General features: G+C 53.7%; 12 protein-coding genes across 12 annotated transcripts; 5 read left to right on the top strand and 7 right to left on the bottom strand.

The window, feature by feature from the left end:
- Positions 1-3: 3 nt before the first annotated feature.
- J4E79_010061 (uncharacterized protein) lies at positions 4-1782 on the top strand (the record flags this gene model as incomplete). The annotated part of the gene is made up of 2 exons (XM_049358901.1): positions 4-1288; positions 1346-1782. The coding sequence occupies 2 exons, from the start codon at positions 4-6 to the stop codon at positions 1780-1782; spliced, it is 1722 nt and encodes a 573-aa protein (XP_049206634.1).
- Positions 1783-2703: 921 nt separating this feature from the next.
- Positions 2704-3675, bottom strand: J4E79_010062 (uncharacterized protein; the record flags this gene model as incomplete). Its single annotated transcript, XM_049358902.1, has 4 exons — positions 2704-3213; positions 3260-3516; positions 3575-3602; positions 3655-3675. 4 exons carry the CDS (start codon positions 3673-3675, stop codon positions 2704-2706), a joined length of 816 nt encoding a protein of 271 aa, XP_049206635.1.
- Positions 3676-7754: 4079 nt separating this feature from the next.
- J4E79_010063 (uncharacterized protein) lies at positions 7755-8735 on the bottom strand (the record flags this gene model as incomplete). Its single annotated transcript, XM_049358903.1, has 3 exons — positions 7755-7798; positions 7850-8373; positions 8566-8735. The coding sequence occupies 3 exons, from the start codon at positions 8733-8735 to the stop codon at positions 7755-7757; spliced, it is 738 nt and encodes a 245-aa protein (XP_049206636.1).
- A 164-nt stretch (positions 8736-8899) lies between these two features.
- J4E79_010064 (uncharacterized protein) lies at positions 8900-10256 on the top strand (the record flags this gene model as incomplete). Its single annotated transcript, XM_049358904.1, has 2 exons — positions 8900-9022; positions 9072-10256. The coding sequence occupies 2 exons, from the start codon at positions 8900-8902 to the stop codon at positions 10254-10256; spliced, it is 1308 nt and encodes a 435-aa protein (XP_049206637.1).
- A 70-nt stretch (positions 10257-10326) lies between these two features.
- Positions 10327-10994, bottom strand: OLE1_2 (stearoyl-CoA 9-desaturase; the record flags this gene model as incomplete). The annotated part of the gene is made up of 2 exons (XM_049358905.1): positions 10327-10889; positions 10946-10994. 2 exons carry the CDS (start codon positions 10992-10994, stop codon positions 10327-10329), a joined length of 612 nt encoding a protein of 203 aa, XP_049206638.1.
- A 1780-nt stretch (positions 10995-12774) lies between these two features.
- J4E79_010066 (uncharacterized protein) lies at positions 12775-13647 on the bottom strand (the record flags this gene model as incomplete). Its single annotated transcript, XM_049358906.1, has 1 exon — positions 12775-13647. The coding sequence occupies one exon, from the start codon at positions 13645-13647 to the stop codon at positions 12775-12777; it is 873 nt and encodes a 290-aa protein (XP_049206639.1).
- A 1024-nt stretch (positions 13648-14671) lies between these two features.
- On the top strand, positions 14672-15555 carry J4E79_010067 (uncharacterized protein; the record flags this gene model as incomplete). The annotated part of the gene is made up of 2 exons (XM_049358907.1): positions 14672-14690; positions 14744-15555. The coding sequence occupies 2 exons, from the start codon at positions 14672-14674 to the stop codon at positions 15553-15555; spliced, it is 831 nt and encodes a 276-aa protein (XP_049206640.1).
- A 462-nt stretch (positions 15556-16017) lies between these two features.
- Positions 16018-18363, bottom strand: J4E79_010068 (uncharacterized protein; the record flags this gene model as incomplete). The annotated part of the gene is made up of 4 exons (XM_049358908.1): positions 16018-16806; positions 16855-17733; positions 17782-18269; positions 18321-18363. 4 exons carry the CDS (start codon positions 18361-18363, stop codon positions 16018-16020), a joined length of 2199 nt encoding a protein of 732 aa, XP_049206641.1.
- A 397-nt stretch (positions 18364-18760) lies between these two features.
- On the top strand, positions 18761-19817 carry J4E79_010069 (uncharacterized protein; the record flags this gene model as incomplete). Its single annotated transcript, XM_049358909.1, has 2 exons — positions 18761-19199; positions 19249-19817. The coding sequence occupies 2 exons, from the start codon at positions 18761-18763 to the stop codon at positions 19815-19817; spliced, it is 1008 nt and encodes a 335-aa protein (XP_049206642.1).
- Positions 19818-20394: 577 nt separating this feature from the next.
- On the bottom strand, positions 20395-21309 carry J4E79_010070 (uncharacterized protein; the record flags this gene model as incomplete). Its single annotated transcript, XM_049358910.1, has 3 exons — positions 20395-20598; positions 20685-21232; positions 21294-21309. The coding sequence occupies 3 exons, from the start codon at positions 21307-21309 to the stop codon at positions 20395-20397; spliced, it is 768 nt and encodes a 255-aa protein (XP_049206643.1).
- Positions 21310-21870: 561 nt separating this feature from the next.
- Positions 21871-22808, bottom strand: J4E79_010071 (uncharacterized protein; the record flags this gene model as incomplete). Its single annotated transcript, XM_049358911.1, has 4 exons — positions 21871-22143; positions 22193-22232; positions 22278-22387; positions 22440-22808. 4 exons carry the CDS (start codon positions 22806-22808, stop codon positions 21871-21873), a joined length of 792 nt encoding a protein of 263 aa, XP_049206644.1.
- A 433-nt stretch (positions 22809-23241) lies between these two features.
- On the top strand, positions 23242-24103 carry J4E79_010072 (uncharacterized protein; the record flags this gene model as incomplete). Its single annotated transcript, XM_049358912.1, has 2 exons — positions 23242-23509; positions 23580-24103. The coding sequence occupies 2 exons, from the start codon at positions 23242-23244 to the stop codon at positions 24101-24103; spliced, it is 792 nt and encodes a 263-aa protein (XP_049206645.1).
- Positions 24104-24240: the final 137 nt, after the last annotated feature.

The raw sequence follows: 24240 nt of genomic DNA on the forward strand, positions 1-24240 counted from the left end.
ACAATGGCTCCCGCCTTGAAGAAGTACGACTGGATCCTAGCGATCACCACCATCGCCTTTATCGCCTCGTCTGCATCCAACGGTGCCAACGATGTCGCCAACTCCTACGCCACGTCCGTGGCTGCGAGGACCTTGAAGATGTGGCAGGCTGGTATTCTGGCCTGCTTCACTGAGTTCCTCGGTGCTGTCGCTCTCGGATCCCGAGTCACTGGAACTATCAAGAGCGGTATCTTCGCCCTCGACACCTTCAAGCCTGTACCCGGTACCCTCATGCTCGCCATGGGTTGCGCCGAGGTCGGATCCGCCGTCTTCCTTACTGTCGCTACCATCGCTGGTATGCCCGTCTCGACTACCCAGACCGTCGTTGGTGCTCTCGCTGGTGCCGGTATTGCTGCTCAATCTCCTCTCAGTTGGGGCTGGAAAAAGGGATCCATCTCCCAGATCGCCGCCTCATGGGTCATTGCGCCATTCCTGTCCGCCGCCTTCGCTGCCGTCCTCTTCTTGACCATCAAGTTCGGTGTCCACAACCGCAAGGACCCTTTCAAGTGGGCTATGCGCCTGGTTCCTTTCTACCTGGCTTTCACCGCTGGTGTCCTCGCCCTCTTCATCATTGACGAGCTGCCAAACGGCGAATCTCTCGAGGAGATGGGCGCTGGCAAGGCCTGCGGTATCATTCTCGGTGTCTTCTTCGGCATGCTTGCCATCGCTTACATCTTCTTCATCCCTTACTTCACCCGCCGCCTTGTCAAGGGCGACACCAGACTGAGGGCGTGGCACATTCCTCTCGGTCCCCTTCTGTACCGCGAGAACCCTCCCATCTACTTCCCCGGCAAGGGCGACCAGGTCGTTACCGATTACTACGCGAAGGCTGCCCCTGTCCCGATCCAAGAGAACGACGGGCTCAAGGGCGAGAAGGCTGTTGGCCACTCCACCTCCCTCGACAACAAGTCTTCTGACAGCGACAACATTGACGTCGAGGGTGGCCGCGGTCTCTCCCGTCCTCTTCCCCGCGATGGCGCCGTTGCTCACATTGTCCCTGCCACCCCTGAGCCTGAGGAGCGCTGGTTGAAGCCCGTCGAACACCTTCCTTTCTACTCTCCCAAGAAGATCGCCAACTGGACCAAGTTTATCCTTCTCCAGGGTGTCTCCCGCGATGTCGTTACCCAGAAGGATCTCGCCGATGTCCACTCCCGCGCTATTGTCTACGACAACCGCGTCGAGCATCTCTGGACCTACGCCCAAGTTGCCTCCGCCATGATGATGTCCATTGCCCACGGTTCCAACGATGGTAAGCTATAATTTCTGAAATCCTCACTTCTACACACATGCTAATCCCCCTTCGCAGTTGCCAACGCAGTCGGCCCCTGGGTCGGTTCTTACAACACCTATACCACTGGTGTCGTAACCAAGGAAGCCGACACCCCCATCTGGATCCTCGTCGTCGCCGGTCTCCTCCTCGGCATCGGTTTCTGGTTCTACGGCTACCACATTGTGCGCGCGCTCGGCAACAAGATCACCCAAGTCTCGCCCACGCGTGGTTTCAGCATGGAGCTCGGCGCCGCCATCACCGTGCTCCTCGCCTCGCGTCTCGCGCTCCCCGTCTCCACAACGCAATGTCTCACTGGTGCTACCATTGGTGTTGCGCTCTGCAACTTTGATCTCAAGGCCGTCAACTGGAAGCAGGTTGGCTTCATCTTCTCCGGTTGGGTCATCACCCTGCCCGGTGCTGGTCTTATCTCTGGTCTGCTCATGGTTATGGCGCTTAACACGCCCCATTTCTAGATGTCAGCTAGAGCTTCTTTCTTCCTTTGGCCAGTTTGATTAGGTCCCTTTTTTTATGCGATGAATGCGCGGATGGGGCATGAAATGGAGTATGATACCAATCGTTTAATGTACCAAATTGTAATCTATAGAGTTACACACTATGAGTCTCCCGAGAATTTCGCATGTGATGAGTGATTGTCGTGAAGCGCCAGCTCGAGAGAAGGAGCGTTTTGCTTGCAGTCCCAGAGCTGGATCAAGAGGTGTCGTCTCAGCACCAACGTCCGCTCGGCGATTTAGTCGGCCGCAATGGATTCCTGAACGCCATTTGCAATATCGTACTGTACAAACTCAAGCAGACTCAGCGGCGATACGCGCAAAGATATCAAGGAACACGCGCAACAATACTGATCGCAGGCAAAACCGAAGGTCTCACTCAACTCGCGCAAAGATACAAGGGTGGAAGCAGCTCGAAGCCACCAAAAACATTGGTATTCCCCTAAAGCAGCACAGCACAGCGCAGCACAGAACCCTGTCGGGGGAGGCTACAAATAACGGTCCAGTCTACCCTGACCCATACACTGCGTTGGAATAAAAAACGTGGTAAGTGTGTCAATGACACACAAACTCCATACGCCCAGCACAGTAAAACACCGCCGGCCCGAGCATAGAAAAGACAGGCTTCAGGGCCTATGCATTACATCATAAAGCGAGGCTAGAAAAGGATGGCTGAGAAGCGAATTAAAATAGCGATAAGAGGTGAGGAGGAGGAGGAGGTGATGAGCGGACGCGACGGGGTATGTGAGTATCGGTATGTGCCTATGCGGTCTGCTTGCTCGACGACTGCTGGAGTTCGTTGACAAAAGCGTCGTAATCTGCGGCGGAGGAACCTGAGCCTACTATGCTGGTAAGCCATGGATCGGACCGGCTGCTTCTTCATCTTCAATAAGCGTCTGGGTTGGGGTAGAAAGAGGACGGCGAAGGGTGCTGCTGACCTTGCGGTGGCTCGTCGACCTTTTGGCGCTTCTCGGCGTAGTCGTACGAACCTTCAGAGCTGGTGTGCTTGTTGCCTGATGCGCTGTGTTGGGCTGCTGCTGCTGCTTGCGCTGCCATTTGCAGTTCGCCGATTTGGTGCTCCGAGAGTCCTCCATTGTTGTTGTTGGAGCCCTGCTGTTGCTGCTGTGGTTGCTCGGGTTGCTGGGGCGGCTGTGGTGGGTTCGGTTGTTGGTGCATGTTTGGCTGTTCGTGGGGCCGGTTGAGGTCTACACCAGCCGGCGCAGGTGGTATCTCGCCTTGGGTTTCGAGTAGTCGCGATTGCAGATTGATGATGTAATCGCGCAATTGGTAGTTCTCGGTTTGGAGCGTCTTGTACAGCTCGCATAGCTGCTCGAACTCCTTGACCTGGTCTTTCAGCTGCTTGATGTACTCTTCCTTACGCTGGCGGAATGCGCGCTGGTGGTGTTAGCTTGTGCCATTGGAATGCGCGCGTTGCATGTACCTGGGCAGCGCGATTCTGTGCGGCACGCTTAGATGTCGACAGCTCTCTCCGTCCCTTGGAGCGACCCTCGCTCGTGTTCCCATCGTCGGGGCCGCCGGCGCTCATGTCGTAGGCGGAGCCCCCAATTGCCGGGTCGATGGCGTGTGGTGGGCCAGCAGTGTGCGAGTGCTGGGGATGCTGGGCGTGGGGGGAATGCTGAGGGAGAGGCTGCACGCCGGGCTGTCCAGCGCCAGCAGCGAGCAGATGTTCTCTTAAGCCTGCGCGACGATACGTGTTAGTAATCGGCAGGAAGGTAGGGATGCGCGGGGCACTAACTCATCTCTATGGTCGGCTTGGATTGATCCTGAACGGGCGTGTCAGCAGCGCAACGGGCCTGAATAGTCAGCGCAGCTTACCTGAGCGGCAGATGCCTGCATGTTATAGCCAGTGCTAGCTTGGATCGCAGGATCCAGAGTTTGGCTCATTCAAGGCGCGTCGCACGGTGGCACCGCAGCGAGGGTGTTGTGGCGTTGATTAGACAGCAGCGTGGGAATTGGGGCGGCAGCAGACGGGGTGGCAGCAGCGGTCCTCGGGCGTGGGCCGGCGGCGGTGGTGACGTCGCGACAAGGTGGTGGTGCGAGAGGGCAGGCTGCCGTGCGTGAAGAGAGCGCGCGCGTGCTGTGAGAGTCAGCTTCAGCGCTCGCCAGCGCCAAGACAGGCGCGCAGTGTTGCGACGGCATTTTGGTTGCGCGTCTCGGGTTGTAGGACGCTGGGGCAGCTCACCTGTATCGTGACGATGCAGTTGGTCGAGTGGATTACGCAGCTTTGACTAAGAAGAGGGCGATGCGCGCTATATACAGAGCAGGGCGGCAAGGTCGGCCTCGGGAACGCTCAAGCAGCAGGACAATGCAATCCATGGCACGCTCCCCTCATGCCATCACGACTCGCCCCATCTGACGCTGCGCAAATCAGCGCCCTGTCGCCCTTCTCTGTCTGGCTTCGGCTGCCATCCGACGACCTGCCTACTGCATCCCACCAGCGACCTGCTTTTTGCGCGCTGATGCTGACCAATTCCCCGACTCCGACCCTCTGGTACCCGTCAAACACACCTTAATCCTCTACGGGCTAGTCTCTCGCGTTTGATTACAGAGTGTATATCGGATGTATGTGTCTCCAGATCCGAAGCTCCCGCAAGGACCGAATGGAGTGTTTGTTGCGCTCTGAGATAGGTTAATCGCTGCTTCAGTACGCCTTCCTTCAATGTCGACACGCTGATGACTTGCCGCGCGGATCAGCCGTTGCTATTCCCATCTGTTCATCCAAGCGCATGTGCACCATCAGCCGATGGCAGTCCAGGCGAACCTTGTGATACTCATCCCATCCCATCTAGTTTCATACACGAGTCTTGTCATTACACAACTCTCATTGTCTTCCTCAAAAGCTTGATTAGATACATGGCCGTTTGGGTACTCCGTCATCTTCGAGACCCTTGGTCCATGCGCGTTTGCAAGGCGTATCGTAGTAGCTAGCTCTCACTCCAACTCCGCTCCTCACTATGCATCACCTTTGCATCTGTTGTGCAACTCGCAACTAATCATTCCTTCCTTCTGGTACAGCCTGATAAATTGTTCCTATACTCTTTCTGAAGAGAAAACTAGCCGTAATCAATCAACGCGTGCTTGCACTTGAACCCCTCATCACCACCAAACTCCATCTACATCATGACAAGGCTCCAAAATCTCGCACGGGCTCTCCCGTAAGTCCAACAACTAGTCTCCCCAAGACTCCAAGACCAACAAACAAGCCACTCCCTCGTCTGACCAAAGCCCCGAGCACCTGCCTTGATGACTCAGAACCCAAACCCATCTAACCATCGAATCACAGCCCATCGTACATCGCGTTGTGCCAGCATCACTGTCGCACCAAAACGTCTTTGCTGACCCGCTGCAAGACGCAAATCCGGCCGCAACAAGCTAACCCCCTACCTTATGCGGGATACGCAAGCACTACGACGGGGTTCCGGTCACTATCCACTGGCTCTCGTCCGTCATCTAGTCCGGCAGCGCAGCCGAAACAAGATGCAGCATATGACATGATCTACGCTGCCAACCAACCCACTGACTTGCCCGAACGCGTGTCCAGCCTCTCTCCTGCATGGCAGATCAATGCTGCGAAGAAGAGTATCACGCGCACCTTCACATTTACCAGTTTCGCAAAGGCTTGGCGGTTCATGTCGCTCGTTGCGGATGAGTGCAAGGTTCAAAGACATCATCCGAGTTGGTCGAATTTGTATAATAGGGTTGAGATTGAGTGGACTACGCATAAGCCCGAGGGACTGAGTATCAAGGATGTGGACATGGCCGAGTTTTGTGACCGGAAGGCGGCGGAGATTGGATTGAAGGAACCGGAGTGATTGAAGTGTTTGAAGATCGCGGTTGATCGACGATCGGGGGATAGTTAATACTTCTGGGTAGAGTACTGCAGCTGCCAAATCCGACCGCTAGCGCGAAGTCTTTTAGTAAGATACTCGGTCTCGCCTCTGTGGATATCATAGCTCCGTATCTTTCTCCTTGTCTCTGGTAGATCAAGTTCACTCGACAGTGACGGCTCTTCGTTGGACACTTTTATTTATCTTAGCCCTTGGACAATCTCCCGCTGACACGACGTTTCTCTACCCAGCCTGACCTGATCATTTGATTCGTGCCACTCATTTCCGCTCGTCTAGCATCCGACCATCACACCAACATCGTCAACAGCCACTCTCCAGCCTTCCTCATCCTCAACGCCATCGCCCTGCACACTGATGGCAACCGAATGACCAACGCCTCCAGGTACATCTTGCACTTGAACTTTTCCTCCAACCTTCGTCCAGCCTTCTTTTCCAGCCCCCATGTGAACTGCTTCTCCACAGCTGACTTGATCCAAGAAGATCTCAACGCGCGTTTGCCCATTCGGTCTCCTTCCTGTAACCCATGCGTAGCAATCGACTGTCGCACCGGCAGGAAGATCAATGTAGGATTGAGATAGCGTGAGGGTAGCCTGGACCGCCGAGCTGTTCGATAACGCGGCGTAGAGATTGCTACCGGAGTGTCCGCCTGTAGGGGAGGTGGATATTCCGCGAGAGTACCACGAACCGGTTACCATATCCATCCACGGAGACAGCACAGGGATCTCGAACGAGGGATTGGCAACGGCATTCGTGCAGCGCTTGGTAGAAGGCGCTTGCTGCGGTGATGATAGTGGACTGGCTTGCGCGGTCGCGAAGGTGAGAATGGCGCACACAATAAAGAGTAAGAATTGCCGGAGAGGCATGACGGCGTATGATCGATCTTGGGTAAGGTCGCACAAATAAACGATTTTGCAGACTTCAAGTCGCTTTTTGAATGTGATCAAGACTGATAGAATGTTCAGCTCCGTGTAAGCTGCAGGTAGCTGAAGCAGCTGAGCCGAGGCGGTCACAAGTGAGACCTGACGAGAAGCCGCGTGTGACGTGAGCTCGAGGTTCCTACCAGCGCGCTTCGACTTGAATTGTTCCAAGTCGGTAGGAACGGGCTTTAGACTGTGATGTGGAGATTTCGTGTATGTTGTGTGTGACGTGGACGGGTATATGAGCTCGCAATGTTACTGGTAGATACAGCAGGAATGTGGATTCCGGTTCTCTCAAAGCGCAACGAACGGAGGTGAAGGTGAAGGTGAAGATAGAGGTAAAGGTAAGGAATGCGCAAAAGACATCGACCCCTACCATAACCATATACAATCGTAGACTCGCGTTGCATAGTTCAACGCAAAAAGCACACTCCAGGCTGTGATCATGTCGAACAAGCTTCAGCTGTCAGGGTCAAAACCTGATCGAAAGGAGCTAACCCGCCGCGCCACATTGTTATCGACTGGAATGCGCAATGGTAAACACGTAGAAGCTGTCCTTGGTGTTGTTGTTGACAGGGTTGGACGGTTGGTAAGAGGCAAAGGTGGCGTACACATAAGCGAAATTCACGGGGCCGTTTCGCATCGACTTGGCACCACTCCCTATCGCAGTACGATTCAATTCCACAGTCGCGCCATGTTACAAGCCAGAAGTTGGTCCAGATGTCGGACATTTAATAACGAATGATAGACATGCGGCTGATTATTGGCGAGTGCGAGAAGCTTAGGTCAGGATTCTCCGAGCCTATGGGACCGTCATCCACCGTTTTCTGACAGGGACTGGGTTGTTAGAAGCGAAACGGAAAGGAGATCTAGATTGCGAAAGAAGGAAAGGAGGAGCAGTGAACTTTGTCTGAACTTTGTCGGATTTATGTGATTGGATGTTTGTTAGCCCATGGAGATTTCATGCTCCTGGGCCCTGCTCATAGCGGCGTACTTTTGGGGTATATAGCGAGCCATCGAAATCAACCTGTGCGGTTGTCGAAGGCCAGCTGGTACGCTTCTGTCGCATACTGATGCAGTTGTAATGTCCGCCTCAAACGCCGACCGTGCAAACCGTAGCCTCATGTCGTCATACTATAAATCGTGTCGCTCATGCGGGCTGCTCGTATGCCCTCTTGATGACCCTTGCGAATTCTGATAGGCTTGTTAGCGGCGACTCAACGTTTGTGATGCTGGTGTACTTACGATCGAACTTGACGTTCTCACGGACAACGGTGCCCTTAGCCTCGTTGTCCTTGTTGATGGGTACCTTGATCTTGGCACCATCGATGTTCCACCCGCAAACGCTTCCGACGAAGTTGTCGAACTCGCTGCCAGAGAGGTTCAACCACGACTCGAGAATGCTGCGGTCGACCTCGCGCACCGCCTGGCTGACGGTTGCAGCGATGCGTACGCGCATCAGCTCCTCGAAACCTGAGACATCGGCAATCAAGTCGGCGTACAGGTCGTCGGAGTCTAGTGTGGACCAGAAGGTAGAGTAGTCGGCACCCTCGAGCAGGTTCCTCAGCTCGTTGAGCTTCTGGACAGCTTCTGATAGCGGCGCGTCGCCAGCAGCTGGGTTGTGTAATGAAGATGAAAGAGGAGCGAGGACGTGTGGAGGGAGGAGGGAGAGGCCCAGGGAGAAGTCGGGGCTGGGGAAGACGGTGAGAGCCTTGACGAGAATGTTGGTGATGGTCTCGTCACGGGCAAGGTGTGGGTTGAATTGGTAGCTGGAGCATCGTGGTTAGCAGATGTAACGATGATGCTTGAGGTACAATGGTAGTCAGGAGAAAGCTGTCAGATAGAGCTAATAATAAACTTCAGCGGGGGAGGGATTCATGCTCCATCCCTCGGGTAATAGGAAACGTTGTGGTTGTTTATTCATCTTGTAGCGTGGAAGGAAGAGTAGGGGGGACACGTACAGCTTCAACAGGGCGAGGTTGGCGTAGCAGTCGTACGTCTGGTTCTCGCACTGCTGCATGACATAGTCCTGGAAGACACCCGTCGTCTCTGGGTTGTAGCGATCCAGTCCATCGAGGATCTGCTGCATGTGATCCGGCCGCTCAGGCGCGAAGTCGAAAGGGGCGCCCATGGTGGTTGTGTGGATGAGCGACGAAGAGTTGGTGTTGCAGGCTTGGTCAAATTCGCTCAGTGCGACAAAAGGCGCATTGGCCACCGAGCAGCCCCGCGTCATATTCAAAAAAGTTAGACCCCGCCAGACAACCAACTGTGGAAATATACACAAGAACAACCAGAATGGCGCCCTACGACAGTGATTCTTCAGACGACGGAGGCGACTACACCGAGACGAATGTTCTGCTAGGATATGCAGCGAGGGAAGCAACGGGCGACGCGATTTCCCACATTGGAGGCGCACCGGTACGCACAGCATCAACCACGCCGAGCGTCTTTCTGACGATCATAGTAGAGCTGGATAGACGAGAAGACATCCCCTTCTGGCGCCTTAGCAAAATGTAAAGTCTGCAATGGCTACCTCAGCCTCCTCCTCGAACTTAACGGCGATCTTCCCGACAACTTTCCTGGCCACGAGCGGCGGCTTTACATCTGGACATGTCGGCGCAAGCCGTGTAGAAGAAAGGAGGGCAGTGTAAGGGGCATTCGCGGAGTGCGCATCGCAAAAGGCGCAAACAACAAGGCCAGCGCCCCCAAAATTGAGAAGAAGGAGGTCAAGGAAGAAGAGAAGCAGCAGCCCAAGATTGGCGAGTCGCTGTTTGGAGTGAAGAACGGGACAGGCGCATCGACATCCGCGAACCCCTTCTCGAACCCGTTTTCGTCCAACCCGAATGGCGCAGCATCATCGAACCCCTTCTCCAAACCAGGTGCAAATCCCTTCGGCGCATCGACTCCCACGCCCGCAGTGCAAGTTAGCGAGCCCCAAGAGAAGAAAGACGAAGCCTCCACGACCCTCCCCGAGACGTTCGCGTCCAAAGTTCGTCTCTCGTCACCACCTCCCTCCGAACAACAACCCCCGCGTCCGCATGAGCCATGGCCAGCAGACTCAGCCTTCCCTACGCCCTTCCCTCACTATCACCTCGACGCCGAATACGAGACATTAGACGCCCCTTCAACACCCTCGATCCCAGCGAACGTGCGGATGGATACAGATAATGAAGGAAGCGGTAGCGGCGGGGGAAAAGAAGACAAGGAGGTGTTCGAGTCATCCATGGACAGGACGTTCCAGAAGTTTGCAGATCGCATCGGAGAGAATGCAGAGCAGGTGCTACGATATGAGTACAAAGGCAAACCGCTCCTGTACAGCGACAACGATGCTATCGGCAAGCTTCTGGGTCCACACTCAGAGAATGGTCCCTCGTCGAACGCAAAAGTCAAGACAGCAGGCTCACGGAGTGGGGCTGGGTTCCCTCGCTGTTCGACCTGTGGCGCGGACCGAGTCTTCGAGGTTCAACTAACACCACATGCGATCACGGAGTTAGAGGCCGATGAGATGAGTCTCGACGGCATGGAATGGGGCACTATCATCATGGCAGTATGCAGCAAAGACTGCAAACCCAACGATGTTCAGGAAGGAGAAGTTGGATATGTGGAGGAATGGGTCGGAGTACAATGGGAGGAGGTGCCTTCGAACAAGTAGGATGAGGACAGTATACGATACCAGAGTCGTTTGATTGGAATAAACGATTCAATACCCGACCTCATATTGTTCAGGCTGCTGTGGCTGCCGTAGCTGGCGCAGCTACCCTCGTGATCTGATCACCAGCCCTGACGACACCGAGCCCTTTGGTGTCTCTCTCACCACCTGTTTTCCAAACTTCAACTTCCTGTCCGCCTCGCAATATGCCAACACGCATTGTCGACAGCAGATTATGTGCCGCGTTTGAATGTTCATATACGCCACCGTTGAACACCGCAGTAGCGTCCTTTCCAACCGCACTTTTAATCAGCGTCTTACCGCCCGGATGATCAGCGATAAACGGCGAAACATCATGAATCACTCCAGCAATAGCCACCAAAGCAGCACCCTTGGCTGAAGCCTGAGTCTGGAAGTCGTCCCAACTAATCACCGGCAACTGAGCAAGTGGCATACCCCAATCGAGCATCGATCGCTTCTTGTCGAGAGCTTTTTGTTGCTGCTGGAGTCTACCTTTCTCAATCTCATTCGAGCGGAAAGTCTTCAAGTCGTATGTTAGAGGAAAGACCGGGATCTTCGACATGATCCAGATGAGCCATTTAGTCGGATCGTACTGGTACCAGGCAATCGCGTTCCCTTTCAAGCATCAGTATTATCATAGCTTCCATAGCTCAAAGGAAACAGCAACTTACGGTAATCAGACGGAAACTCATGATGGAAGTTATGATACCCCTCCCCCATCGTCACCAGCGCAGTGAACACATGATCCCTCGGACTCCTCCGATCATCAAACGGCTGCTCCCCAATCCAATGCGCAAGACTATTCACACAAAACGTAGCCTGTTGCACAAAACACGCCCGTATAATCCCCGCATACACAAACCCGCCCCAATAATCGCCCCATCCCAGTCCAGCGACCATGGCAGGAAAGATCCAGGCTGTAAACAAAAGCAGTTTGCCGTAATGCTTGTGTTGGAATACGACGATGGGATCGTTATCCAGATCAGAGATGTCCGTTCGTCCTTTGACTTTCGGATCGTTGTTCAGCACCATCCATCCGATGTGCGAGAATAAGAGTCCGCGCATAACCGAATAGGGATCTTTCATCGTGTCCGTCCACCGGTGGTGAGCACGGTGATTAGCGCTCCACCACCGTATGCTTCCCTGAATCGCTCCTGCTCCTGTAAACGCGAGGAATAAGCGTAGGGGAAGGCGTGCGGAATAGCATCTGTGGCTCCACAGCCTATGGTATCCGCCTGTGATACCGAAGGCGGTTGTGGCGTAGTAGAGAATACTCCATAGAAACGTTGGGAGGGTGAGGGGTGTGGAGCGGGCGAGGGAGAGACCGTAGCTTGGGATCAGGATGACGAGGGTTGTGTTGAGCCAATTTATCTTCTTGTACCAGTTCGTCCAGGTGATGGGTTGGGAGGATATGTGCGGTTCCTTTTCTGGTGGGGTGCTGGTAGCTGCCATCGTAGCGTCCTGGTAGTTGAATACCCCCACACACAACTGCAGGTCGGAAAGATGAAATTAACGAAATGGTTCGTTCACTACCTTAAAGTACCATAGCCTCGTATATGTACCTCCACCCACGTTCCCATCCGGAACATACCGAATACACCAGTACCGCCTGTCAGCCTAAAAAACGCAGGGCCACCTGCGCCTTGCATGCTTGCTAGAAGAGAAAACGTGGTTCTAACGTGCTTCTCGCGCCTTTCAGCCCCATCATCGGCAAAAACAAACGTGCGTAACGGCGAGACGGTCGTGCCAAACCCTCCGACCCGGATTCCACGGGCGTCGTGCGCACATCTGCGTAGTGGCTGTGATTGGTTGTATTGGGTGGTGGTGGGTGATTGATGAAGTTTACAATGCCGGGTTTGGTTTAGTGGCATGCAGGAACCTGGTGGTTCTTCGGTGGTTTGATGACTAACCTGGTTTGGGTGAGGGATGCGAGTTCGGGAGTGGGATGCGAGCGGCTTGGCGGGGACGACAGGACACATTGTCGAGACTTTGGAAGGCGCGATGTTGATGCCTGTTTGGAGCGTGCGTGTAGTTGCTATGCTTCATCCTGTGCGCGCTTGCGAGTTCACCACTACGAGGACTGAATACATTATACATGTGGCTCATACTTTGCCGACCTTACCGTGTAACCCGCGATGAGCTCGACGAAGAATGGACGAATGCGTGTGGCACGTAAGTTTGTTCCCTTTCAAATATTCTTTGACTGTCCTAGGATACGAGCCGCATCTGCTTAACAGCCCGGGTTCTCCAGGCTGCGGAAGTGTCTTGCCTTGATTGCTCGAATGCCCCTAAACCATCATAAACGACCATACGAAGCGAGATCGATACTCCCCTGCTCAACTGTCTAGGCTCTCATCTCCACTGGTGTCATCGAACTCGTCGTTATCTGCCTCGTCCTGTTCGATATATCCTTCATCGCTCATGAAGCTCCAGACATCTTCGTCACGAAAAGCCCTCGTTGTCCAGCACTGCTCAGTCGTTTCCCATGCTTATATCGCCGCTAGACTTCTTGCTCAATGTATCCCGCCGCCACCATGGAGTTCCAGATCTGCTGGCTATTTTGCTGCTCTGTATCTTTCATCAAGCGTGCCGTGAAGTCAATCAGAGCGGCGCGCACCAACTTCTCAGCTTGAGCAAACCAATTGCCACGGTTGTGATGAAGGACGCATAGTTCGATCATGAAGCTTCGAAGAGCGCATGGTCCGGCCGTAAGTCTGTACACTAAGTTGAGTGTGTAGACTGATATGCTGTTCGTCTCTGCGAGGCTGTTTCCAATGATCTCACGTCGTACCGCTTCCACGAAAGCTGCATCGCCGATGTTCTCTCCTACCATGTGCGCCTTTACCAGCCTCCTGCAGCGGACTCGTACATCCCCGTTGTCTGCCAGGTACGTTGGGATATTACGTCCGTAGAGCCATTGAACGTATATATCGAATCCGTCGGCGTCTGTATCATCGAGATTGAACGTGTTGATGAAAGGCGTCTTGACCCATGCAGCGCGACAGATAGGACAGGTACTGTTGGTGTTGTTCCACTGTTTAATGCAGTCTTGATGCAGATGATTCCCACAAGTCTTGCAGTATGTGAGGGTCTTGACCGCTGCATCCAGATCTTCGTGGCAGATGACACACTCGCCTTCAACGTCTTTGCGTGCGGGTTGGAAACGATCCTTGAAGACCTTGGATCGCATGCACAACATGTCTTCGTGTGCCGAGAAGTTGCGACGTTGCGGGCCTACTTGAAGGCGCAGAAGCCTGCCGCCAAATCTGAATTCGTTAGTTTGTGCGGCCAAGGTAAGAGTATGGACTACTTGCAAGATAGGCGCATGCTTCTTGGCCTTGTTGGCTATGCCGCGAGCTTGGGTGACCGCCATCGGATATCGCTTTGGCGACAATCTGAAAGAATTAGCAAGCGTCTGATAATTGTCACCCGGGACGCGACCTACTTGCAGGTTACCCCGTTGCGTCGTGAGTTAGTGGTTGATGGAGAGAGCAAAGTCAAGCCGTGAGCAGAGGGAGCCAGCGTCTGCTAGCCGATTGGATGCTCGTGATCTCATGGTGATACGGTGAAGGTGAAGACGACGGTACCTCGAAGACAGTGTGAGGAACGGTGAGGTGAGGTCTTACCTACGACATTGGTGGATAACCCGTAACGGCTCAGGGTCCAAAAGACATGACAGCGTCTGCGCATGTTCTCAGATGTCTGAAGAGCTCAAGCGTACCTCAGATGTGGATAGAACAGCAGCCACGCCCGCGCTTTGTAGCTCATCATATCTGTTCTTGTTCAATGGGAGTTATGTAGGTATGCGTCCCAATATATGGAACTTGCCTCATCAGAATTATACAACTCTCGAAACATTGCATAGTACTGATGTCGCTGGCGAGCGTTTGGAATACTCCCACGCATCGATAGATGATGTTGATCATCGACGCGCAGGAAAGCTAGATCCCCTCTAAGCTGGAGTTCGGTCAGATCGTGTATTCGCACCGGAGGCCTGGCGGAGGAAGCCTTTTCACCCACGGCGCTTTTGCGGACATCAGGCTGCCAGTCTTCACAGATGTGATAGGTGAGATTGGATCACGAAGTGCCCCATTTCGCTGCTTGAGGTCGCGATAACAATATTTGAGAAAGGCGCCTGGGTCACGGGAACACGCGTCCTCGCTCCTTCTCCAACAGCCAACATTGCAGCCTGGCCTCGCATATGACGTGTGACGCGACGCGTACCCTATTCTGATCTCTTGTCGCGTTCTCTCGTCTTCACTTCATCACTCACCTCCCGCAGCAAAGATTAGCACCGTCAACAGTTCTCTGCAGTAGTCCACCTTGACTGCTTGCTTTTATCAACCGCCCAGCTTCAACTCTCTATACGCAAATACTACAAGCATCGATCCTTCAAGATGGGTGCCTGGGGATACTGTAAGTGGCAAGCATACTTCAATCGAGCACCTCATCGACTAACACCATGCCAGGTCTCTTCCAGTCAGACCACGACTTCGAAATCGTCGAAGCTCTCGATACTGAAGCCGGTCTCTTTCCACTCATGGAAGCCGCTCAGGCCAGGGCTCGAGCTCAAGGCAAGTCTGAGGAAGAAGCAGGACGCTGCTGTGCATACAGCACCTACGCCCCCTACTGCTCTCACCCCAAACTCATCCGCAATCACCTCGACTCCGGTATCCTCGTCGACATGATCGCTACGAAGGAGGCAAAGATGCTCGCTGGTCCTGTCGGCCTCAAGGAGAAGTGGTTCGGAAACTGGGGACCGGATCCCACCTACGTCTACGTCCTACTCGGTGCTTGTGCCATGACCCTCGGATGCAAACTCCCCGCTGCCTATATCACCATGCTCAAGAAAGTCTACACCGAAGGCGGTCTCATGCCTGCTGCGCAGGGCCAGATGAAGAAGGCGCTTTTCGGTCCGAACGGCTACAAGAACGGAGTTCCTTACGACTTCAAATCCAAGAGCATCACCGAAGAGGCCAACGCTAGACCCTCTGAGCCCGATAACGGAATGGGTTTCCAGATGATGAATGTTCCTGGCCCGGGAGGTCTCTTCAGCACTGGTATGACAGATTCGACTACTTCGCTTGTCGTCAAGGAGCTCCGCGAGCAGTTCAACAAGCCGGACTTGTGTGGTGGATGTGGCGTCAAGGCTAGAGCTGGCAGTGATGCCCTGCTTGCTTGTGCCAAGTGCAAGAACCGCAAGTACTGCTCCACTGAGTGCCAGAAGAAGCATTGGAAGGTTCACAAGAAGGTCTGCGAGCCTGCCGATGTCTTGTTGTAAGCTGATGGCTTGCACACGTAAGAGGGTTTTCGGGAGAGTGTGCGATGTATGCGCAAGATGGTGCCATGGTTATGCCGGCGCAATGACAGGAGCAGGATGTGACAGTCACACGGTGAAGCGGTCTGACTCTTATCTGTTGTTACATTAGTGTATGCGATATGAGACGAAATACAATCACAACTCACAAGCTATATCCATATAATCAAGAACATCGCTGTAGTGACTTTGGGACCAACCATAAGAAGACTACTGAGGAAGCTGTATTCGTAACACATTGTTATTCGACAAGAAATACCATCCTCGGTGAACCCACCAGGATGCATCCATAACAGAATGTCTACTCTCACCATCCCACACTAACCCTATGACGATCTAACAATATCCAATAACCCACCCTCCAACAGATCAAACATCTCGACCTTCCTTGCGAGACCTATCAACAGCATCCCTATTCACTCCATCCTACCAAGCAAACATGCACTTATTATTCAACAGCCTCGCCCCCAACATATCATACTCATACCGACTAATCCAGCCATCATTGCCATGCCCACTCAACCGGCCAAACACGCTCCCCCCCTTCCACGCCACAACCTGCGGATCAAAGTCACGCGGCGGCGGGCCCACAAGAATCTCTTTACCGTACCCGGGACGCAACTCACGGAGTCGCATCTCGAGAAACTCGCGTAGCCCGGGTGTTTTGGACGCGCCGCCAACGAGCATGATGCCGCCGAAGAAGTCGCGCAGTTTGCGGTCGTCGCCGCGGGCGCCTTGGGAGAGGGATTCGAGGATCGCGGCGTCGAGCGAGTGGATGGGGAGGATGGCGTCGCGGGCTTCGGCTAGCTTGGTCTTTTCGTGGATGGGGTCGCGGAAGAGGAGGGGGGCGCCGTCTGTGTCGCCCATCGGGGTGTCGCGGTCGGGGTTGGGCGTGTTGCTGCCTTCGGGGCCGGGTGAGCCGGCGACGGAGGAGCGGGGTGTGCCTTCGTTGTCGTTCAGGCGGCCGAGCAGGTTGAAGGGGTTTGGCTGGGGGCGTTGGGGTGTCGAGGCGGGTGCTGTGTTGTTTACGGCTTCTGACGCGCCGTTGATGGTGGGGACCACGGGTTTACCGGCTGCGGCTTCGATGATGGCGATTTGTGCTTGCGAGATGGGGTCGTTGGGTGAGCCGTCGTAGAGATCGACTGAGCGTGGCACGACCTTCCTCCTGTTCTCAAGTTTTCGCGCGTTCTCGAAGATTGAAGGCTTGAAGAAACCCTGAGTTCGTTAGCAAGGTCCATCTTACATGATTATTGAGTTACTCACCATGACAGAAAGCATAGTCTCGTCGTACGTCTTGAAAGTGTACTTCCGCGTGTCTTGGCCCGAAGCGCGAAGGTGGAAGTCCCATGTTTGTACAGTGACCGAGCCTTCGTCCATGGAGCAGAACTTCTGCTTCAGCTCCTCGGCGAGCAGGAAGTCGTATCTCCGCTTCAGATTCATGTCCGCATATGGAAAATGCCCATAAAGCATCATCTTGATGAACGTCTCGGTTACATCCGCTCCACCCATCTTGAGATTGACACGGGACTCCTCGGCACAAAGGCCTTCGTCAACGCAACAGATCGATGTCTTCTGAGCACCGATATCTACTACGCAGGCAACACCGTAGCCAGCACCGAACGTAGCCGAAAGCGACTCTTGCTGCAGGCAGACCTTTCCAAGGCCAAGATCCCGCATGAGGATGTCCAATATCATTGTGACGTATTGTCGCTCGTAGAGGTCTGGTATGATGAAGACGCACTTGTAGTTGACAAGGTCTTTTAACCTGGTGATACCAAGTTGATTCCGGAAAGCCTCTTCTAATATCTTGGAGAGATCATGGTAGATCTGATTACGGTCGCGATAGTCCTTCTCATTGAACGTGCCGTTCCGTATCGGCCAGAACAGCTTGTATCGTGGGTTGGATCTCTCGGGTATCCGCAGCGCGTCGTGCCCAGTGAAGAAGTCCGGTGCCTTCTTGGGATCTGCAGGTAGTTCTGTCCACTCGATACGGTTGATGTCATTGTGTTCGGAGATGATGTCTGGGGGGGATTTTCGGTTGAAGTTGATTACGAGGTCTTTCGAGTTGGGTAGCACTCGTCGCTTATTGGAACGCATCCTCGTCCTAAGTTCGGATGACATGGCCATGTACTGGTCGGCAAACTGGTCGCAAGTTAGCGTCGTCCGTGAGACTAACACTCAAATACTCACATCCTCTCCAAACCACTTCTCAGGCAGGGCATCCGCCGGCACGGCGCCTTCAACCTTCATTCGCTTGGGGCTGGGCTCTCCCTCGTCCTCCTCGTCCTCACTCTCCTTCCATTTGCGCGCGATGACCATAGGCACAGTCTTCGGTAGTGCGTCCGATCCAAGGCCTATCCTCAAGTTCTGGCTACCAGGATGTATCACGATGAGCTTGGAGATGTCGGTTCTTGATGCGAAGGAGACCTCGGCATCTTCCATTGTCTCGTCCGCAACCTGTGGTGTCGCTCCTTCCGTTGCCGGTACACCCAACGCGCGTGCGCGATCCTTATCCCTGGCTTCCTGTACTATGCGCGCCCTCTCTTCATCCTTGGGGTATCGTACGGCGAGGAACTGTTCGTCGCGCTTGAGAAACTCGGTGTAGTAGTTCTTTTGGTTGATCATGCCAACTTGGGGCCATGTCGTAAGATCCATATTGTTGTCCGTTCGCTCCAGACCTGCAGGCTTGTTAGTTGCCATGTTTGCGCTGTAGTATCCCGATGCCGTACCCTCTTCCCTCAATTGGGCTCTGCCCGATTTCTTTCCGACCATCTTGCCGATTTGTTCAGATGCGTCTGGCAATTGAGAGGATCGTGAAGTCGCGGTAGCCTTCGCAGGGTTCCGTGAGCGTAGGCGGTGTCTGAATCTCGAAGGCGATCAATGCCGTCGTGTCGGCGGGATGGCTCTGGTGCGCGCACACCAGTATATGCTAAAGGAGCCGTGTTAGGGTCGTACAGTAGCGAAATTCGACCGTGGGTGTAGCTGGGGAGAGGTTCGTTGGCGATGCCGCTCGTCTGAGTGGTGGTGAAGGCTAGCCGGAGGTTGTTCGTCGCGGTCGCGCGTCTGGTGATTGGATCGCGAAGCTACCTAGGTACGCGCACGACCCCTGGCCCTTAGAACCATACATCACTTCCACCAGCTCGTCATCATTCCCACAACACTTGCGGCAATGGAGGCCATCGCTGAGAAGCACGCGGGCTTCATCTCCCGCCTGACGAAGCTCCTCGATCTCCTCGTCGCGATGCGTTACATATCCCCATCTGATGTCATTCGCCCACCTCACTCTTCCGAAACCGTCGCAACTTCAATCTTCGAGAAGATTGGCCTGGATTCTGAGGTCATCGACCTGATCAGATCAATTCCTGCAATGCGCAGCGAAATCGTTGAAGGGTGGCAGTGGTTCGGCGTCGAACTGACCCCGCGCTCAAAAGCCGTGACATACTTCGCTGACTCCGGTGACACGGATTTCGTCGAGGATTTGCGGTGGGGTGAAAGGGTCAAACGAGATGAAAATACCAAGCTACTGCCGCCTCATATGCTGAGGTTGACAAGTGGTGATATGTATAGCGGTCACTACGGTACTGACTTGATCTATGATACACAGGACCGTATGTTAATTGATTGCGAGCCGATAGTTTTAACATTCACAGACTACAGAAACAATAGTTGGGTGGTCTTCAGTCGGACCTGACCGCAACGAATGGGAGAAAGCACCTAGGAGACCGGCAGAGACTGTGCTCGATGAAATTATCTCAAAGTTTCAAAGTCTGGAATGGGTTCCGTATTACGATCCCTACGATGATCACGATCCACCAGCGCGAAAAATCTTGGAAGATCCTATTATTATGCAGAACCTCTTTCCTGGAGGCATTCGTCTCCCTACTGAGACGACCGCCGCGATTCAGTATATGAGACAGCACCATGGCTCAGATGGTGCTGATGGGTGGCGACGGAGGATCAATCGTTTCCGAGCGTGGCAGAAGATCTACCGCGACTGTGGATGGGGCTCGGGGGCATTTGACGGCGAAGCTTTCGAACTGAAAAGAGCAGATTTTATTGTGGCTTTAGAAGAGCTCGAGGATATGGAATCGGGGGCACGCAATCGCTCGTGGGCTATTTCTGTCGGTGCACAGCAGGTAGTTGGAGAAGATGTTCCCACATTGGAGCAAGTTACTTCACGGCTTGATCATTTCCTCGTGCAAGCTGCTGGAGAGCTCGCTGTCTGAAGTCGCTGCAGCCATCGCCGAGCCCATACTGTTCCATATCACTTGTAAATCAAGAAGTATTCATATAATCAAGTATTCATTTCCCCGTGATATCTCAATACCTAGGTATGCTTCAGAGGGCCGTCACATCGCCACTGCATGCAAGTAAATTCTGAACACGTCTGCAGACCACACTCAGATAAAGCAAGTGAAATAGAAAGACTTTTTGGTAATGCAGGCTCCATAGGGTTCAGTTTCTTCCTATGTTGACATGTCGTCATGACTATGTACATATCGTGTCATTCATGAAAACGTCTCACACATCCCATCGTAACACCATGGCACATGTTATCCAGAACTTCCATTTCTTACAGTACCATGCCGTTATCCAAGAGGAGTAGCTACGCCTCCCTAGATAAGCCAGGTAGCAGCCAGTACGCCGAAGAACAAGGCAATGAACGAGGCCCTATTATCTCCAGCCTGACCCTTCTTAGTCTCAGTGGCCGCAGCAGTTGTGGTATCTGAGGCATGAGTAATGCTCGAGGCATGGTCAGAGGCATGGCGGGTGACCGTGGAGGTAACAGTCATCGTGGACTCTTCATCCCTTGCATTCAGCGTGGGGAAGATGCCGGGGGTGTAGCTGATAGCGGTACCGTTCGCAAAAGGTGGAGCATGATGACCACCTGACGGTAAACGCGCCATCGAAGACGTCGAAGCAGCCGAAGATGTGGAATCCAACGCAGACGAGGAAGCCGCCGAAGACGCGGAAGCTGACCAAGACGTGGAAGCCACCGAAGACGAGCTACTAACAGTATGGCTAGGAAACAATCCAACCGATCTACTCTTGCTAGATGATGGCGGACCGACGGACGACACTATCGATGGTACCTCAGTGCGAGACGCCGACGACGATCCGCCCGAGACATGGGAGGATTTGACATCGGTAGGGAGGATCGCGGTGAAAGACCAAGTGATGGACGGAGGAGGAAGAGATGACGACGTAGAGCTGGGAGCGACCTTGGTGACTGATCTAGTGATGGTAACTTGGACTGTTGACTGAATGATCACGGTCGTGGTAGGCTCCTCTGCGGGAGGACCTCCAACGTCCGAAGTGGCCGAGACGGGTTTGTGGGGGAGAGGCTGCACTGAAGGAGCAGCTCCGACGTCCGAGGTAGGAGCGGGAGCAGGAGCAACGCTAGAGGTCAGGCCCTGGTCTGCCGTCACAGTGGTTGTCCTGGTGGTAGTGACGGTGACGGTAGACGGACCTTCGGTCTTCTCGGGACAGAGATAGGTGAGGGTAGTCTCATAGCCACGTAGCAGTACCGCGTCTGTGCAGAGCTTTGGGAGCTCGGCGCAGTGGTCGTCACGTGCAGCTACAGCATGAGCGAGGACGTGGTTGATAGCGGGACTCCATTGGGCAGACTCCGCTGCAGCGCCTGCTACATTTACGTTAGCAAGAATGATAAAGTGGGTAAGCGCTGGTTGGAGACTACTCACCAGCAACTGCGACCATGGTGAGTGCGCGTACAGTGTTCATCTTGGATGGTGAACCTTTGTATCGGAAGGAGCGACTGGGGTTGAAGTGGGTAGAGGGGGTAGCGAGTGTGAGTAGCGAAAAGAATGTGGAATGGATCAAATACTTCAACGAGCGTGGTGAGGTGAGTGGAAGCTGATGATTGCAAAAGAGGTAAATGTTTTGTTGTTATGAGAGCGATTGCGGTCAACGGCATTAGCTCCATTGGCCCTTGAGCAGCCAATAGCGTCGAGGGCAATTACTGAGACGAGTGAATGGGAGATTGGTGTGCGTTTGCACTCGCGCGCCTGGTTTACTCTCCACTGTTGCTGGTAACATCGCGCAAGTGACGTCATTTCCGTGCGGATGTCGCTTCACAGGGAAGCTTACAGTTAGAAGCTGTTTGGGGTGGTGAATGAACGGATACGGTGAGGGAACAGAACGTTATGGTCTAGGATCAGAAAGCTAAGTCCGAAGCCCGGCAACCACCCACCATCAGCACTGGCAGAATACTGATAGTTATGTGGCAATCAAGTGTTTCCATATTGTAAAGAGACCTCCTCAGTCCCCGTACAGCTCCATTAAGTGGTTCAGCATCTTCCGCTGTAATTCGAGGAGCTGCTGTTTTGATATCTTACCGCCCGCCGGTGTCAGCTGCGAGTCGGTGACTTCTGTCGGGTCGTAGCTAGAGCCGACTACCAGATGCGGCTTTACACCAAAGAATGGAACACCCAAGACTTTAAGTGATGATGTTTGTGAGTCGACCATAGCTTTAGAAGCTCGATATACCTTTGCATCATATTGGTCTAGTTCTTCCTTCTCACGTTCTGGTGTCTATGCCGCGTTAGTATTCAAACACTGGTACAGAAGTACTAGAACATACACGAAGCGCGGGTGTATTTTCCAAGAGGCCAGGTAAAGATCTGCGAACGTTAGTCACATATCATGACAAACGTCTTGTGACGTACAGCGCAGCTCGATGAGTCCGTTCGTTCTCCCGCTTGAACTTGTGTTCATCAATCAGATTCTTGCGTCCAGCCTCCCAAGACTTGACATTTGACTCTTGATCTTTCATCAACTGGTCATTTCGTAAGCATTATACGTGGGGTCATAAGAGACGCATGCCCTACCTTACGAACTGCAGGAGCAAAGTCTGGGTTCTGGGAAGCTATCTTGCTCACACAGCGGAGACCTTGTTTCCATTCCGTAATGGTAGAAGGATCGATGAACGGAGAAGAGACTCTGTCTTGTGGTTTGGGAGGTGGCTGTCGATGTTGTGGAGGCGCGCGACCAGCCAGACGAGGGTCAGCTGGTTGTTGATACGGAGCACTTTGCTGGTTTTGATATGCCTGTTGGGGCTCCGGGTACCCCTGGTGACTTTGGTAGGGCTCGTATGGCTGTTGTTGATCTTGAACTGGCTGAGCTTCCGGTTTGGGCAGGTTCGCAAGCGTAGCCAAAATTTGTGCCAGATCCAGGTTCTGATTGACGTTTTCCGCCATGCCTGCGACAAAAGCGTGACTGCACTATTTGATAGTGTTAAGGAGACTCTCCGATGCTAAGATGTCGGAAGAGTGGTGTGAATTGAAGGCGGGCACGTTGGATCATGGCGTGTGTTGTTTGCGCTCAGATCAAGGACATTGCAAGGAAAGAAGCAATCTTTGGCCTGCACTGCTCATACTGAATTGTGCTGCCTTCTCGAATCAACGTATCAGCGAGCTCCCGATCCGCACACGAAGAAGATCTAATAAGTAGTTCAGCGGTATGGTTGACGATGTACGTTAGCGGGCAGATGGGCGGAAATCTCCGCATCGAACCCTAGTCCATCTCGACTTTTGGAAATCATCGAATCATTCGTTCTCCCGCTCCGCCATCTTCACGACATCTTCCTCCCACAACACTTGCCCCCGAGTGCTCTTCCCACTTCCGCCCATTATGTCGAAATCACCGAAGGAGTCGACGCGATTTACAGCCACCGGAGTATGGGCGCACACAAGACCTGGCGGGCGGGCAACGACGCTGCAATTCGCGGATCCCGCACCGAAAAACGAAACGCCACAACAGAAAGTTAAGCGGTTACGAGAAGCAGCGAACAGGGCAAAGATGGCGCAGGTGACGAGGTGGGATTACATGTACTTGTACGGCAGAATGGCGGCGGATGCGGCGCATAGATTTACCGTCTACGGCTTGATATTTGCAACGGGTATGTGGGCACCAAGTAGCCAATGGCTGAACTGGTCATTGGGTAGGGATGATGCTAACTGTCTGAACAGGTTGCGTCGGTGTCCTCGCAGTCTTCTCGATAGGCGACATGATCGTCTACAACCGCCGGAAACGAGCAATCTACTTTGCCGAGGAGGAACGTGTCCAAGCCAGGATCCTCGAAGCCGCCCGCAATGCTGTCTCAGCAGGAACAGCCTCACCCGCACAAGCCGCTCTCGTCACAGGTATCGCCGAGGAGCAAGAAGCAATGGAGAGGAAGAAGGCAGAGCGAAAGGCGCCCTCCAAGCTGCTGTGGTGGCTGCACGGCGACTGGAAGGAGGACCAAGCAATCGCAGAGCAGAGAAAGCTGGCGGTGGAGGAAATTAAGCGGCAAGAATCCCAAGGCAACTCAAACCTAGGTATCGCTGCTGCGGTACAAGAGGCCAGGGCGAACGACACAACATCCACATTCACATCATCGACACCAGTAGTCGGAGGGCCGCTAGACAACACAGCAGAGAAGGCAGTGCACAAGGTGGAGGAGACCGGCAAGGGCTGGTTTGGATTCATGAAGGGTGGATCGAAGAAAGAGTAGAAGAAGGACAGCGGAGAGTGAAGCCAGACGCTTCAGTGTACTATATACGACCTCAGCCTTGTACATTGCTGTCACATTAGATGTATGCATGATGGAGTTCTTCAGCAGTTATGAAGGAGTCAACGATCATCTTGGGT

The sequence above is a fragment of the Alternaria viburni genome (genome assembly GCF_023758015.1).
Source record: "Alternaria viburni strain BMP 2772 chromosome Unknown scaffold_28, whole genome shotgun sequence".
NCBI classification, from domain to species: domain Eukaryota; kingdom Fungi; phylum Ascomycota; class Dothideomycetes; order Pleosporales; family Pleosporaceae; genus Alternaria; species Alternaria viburni.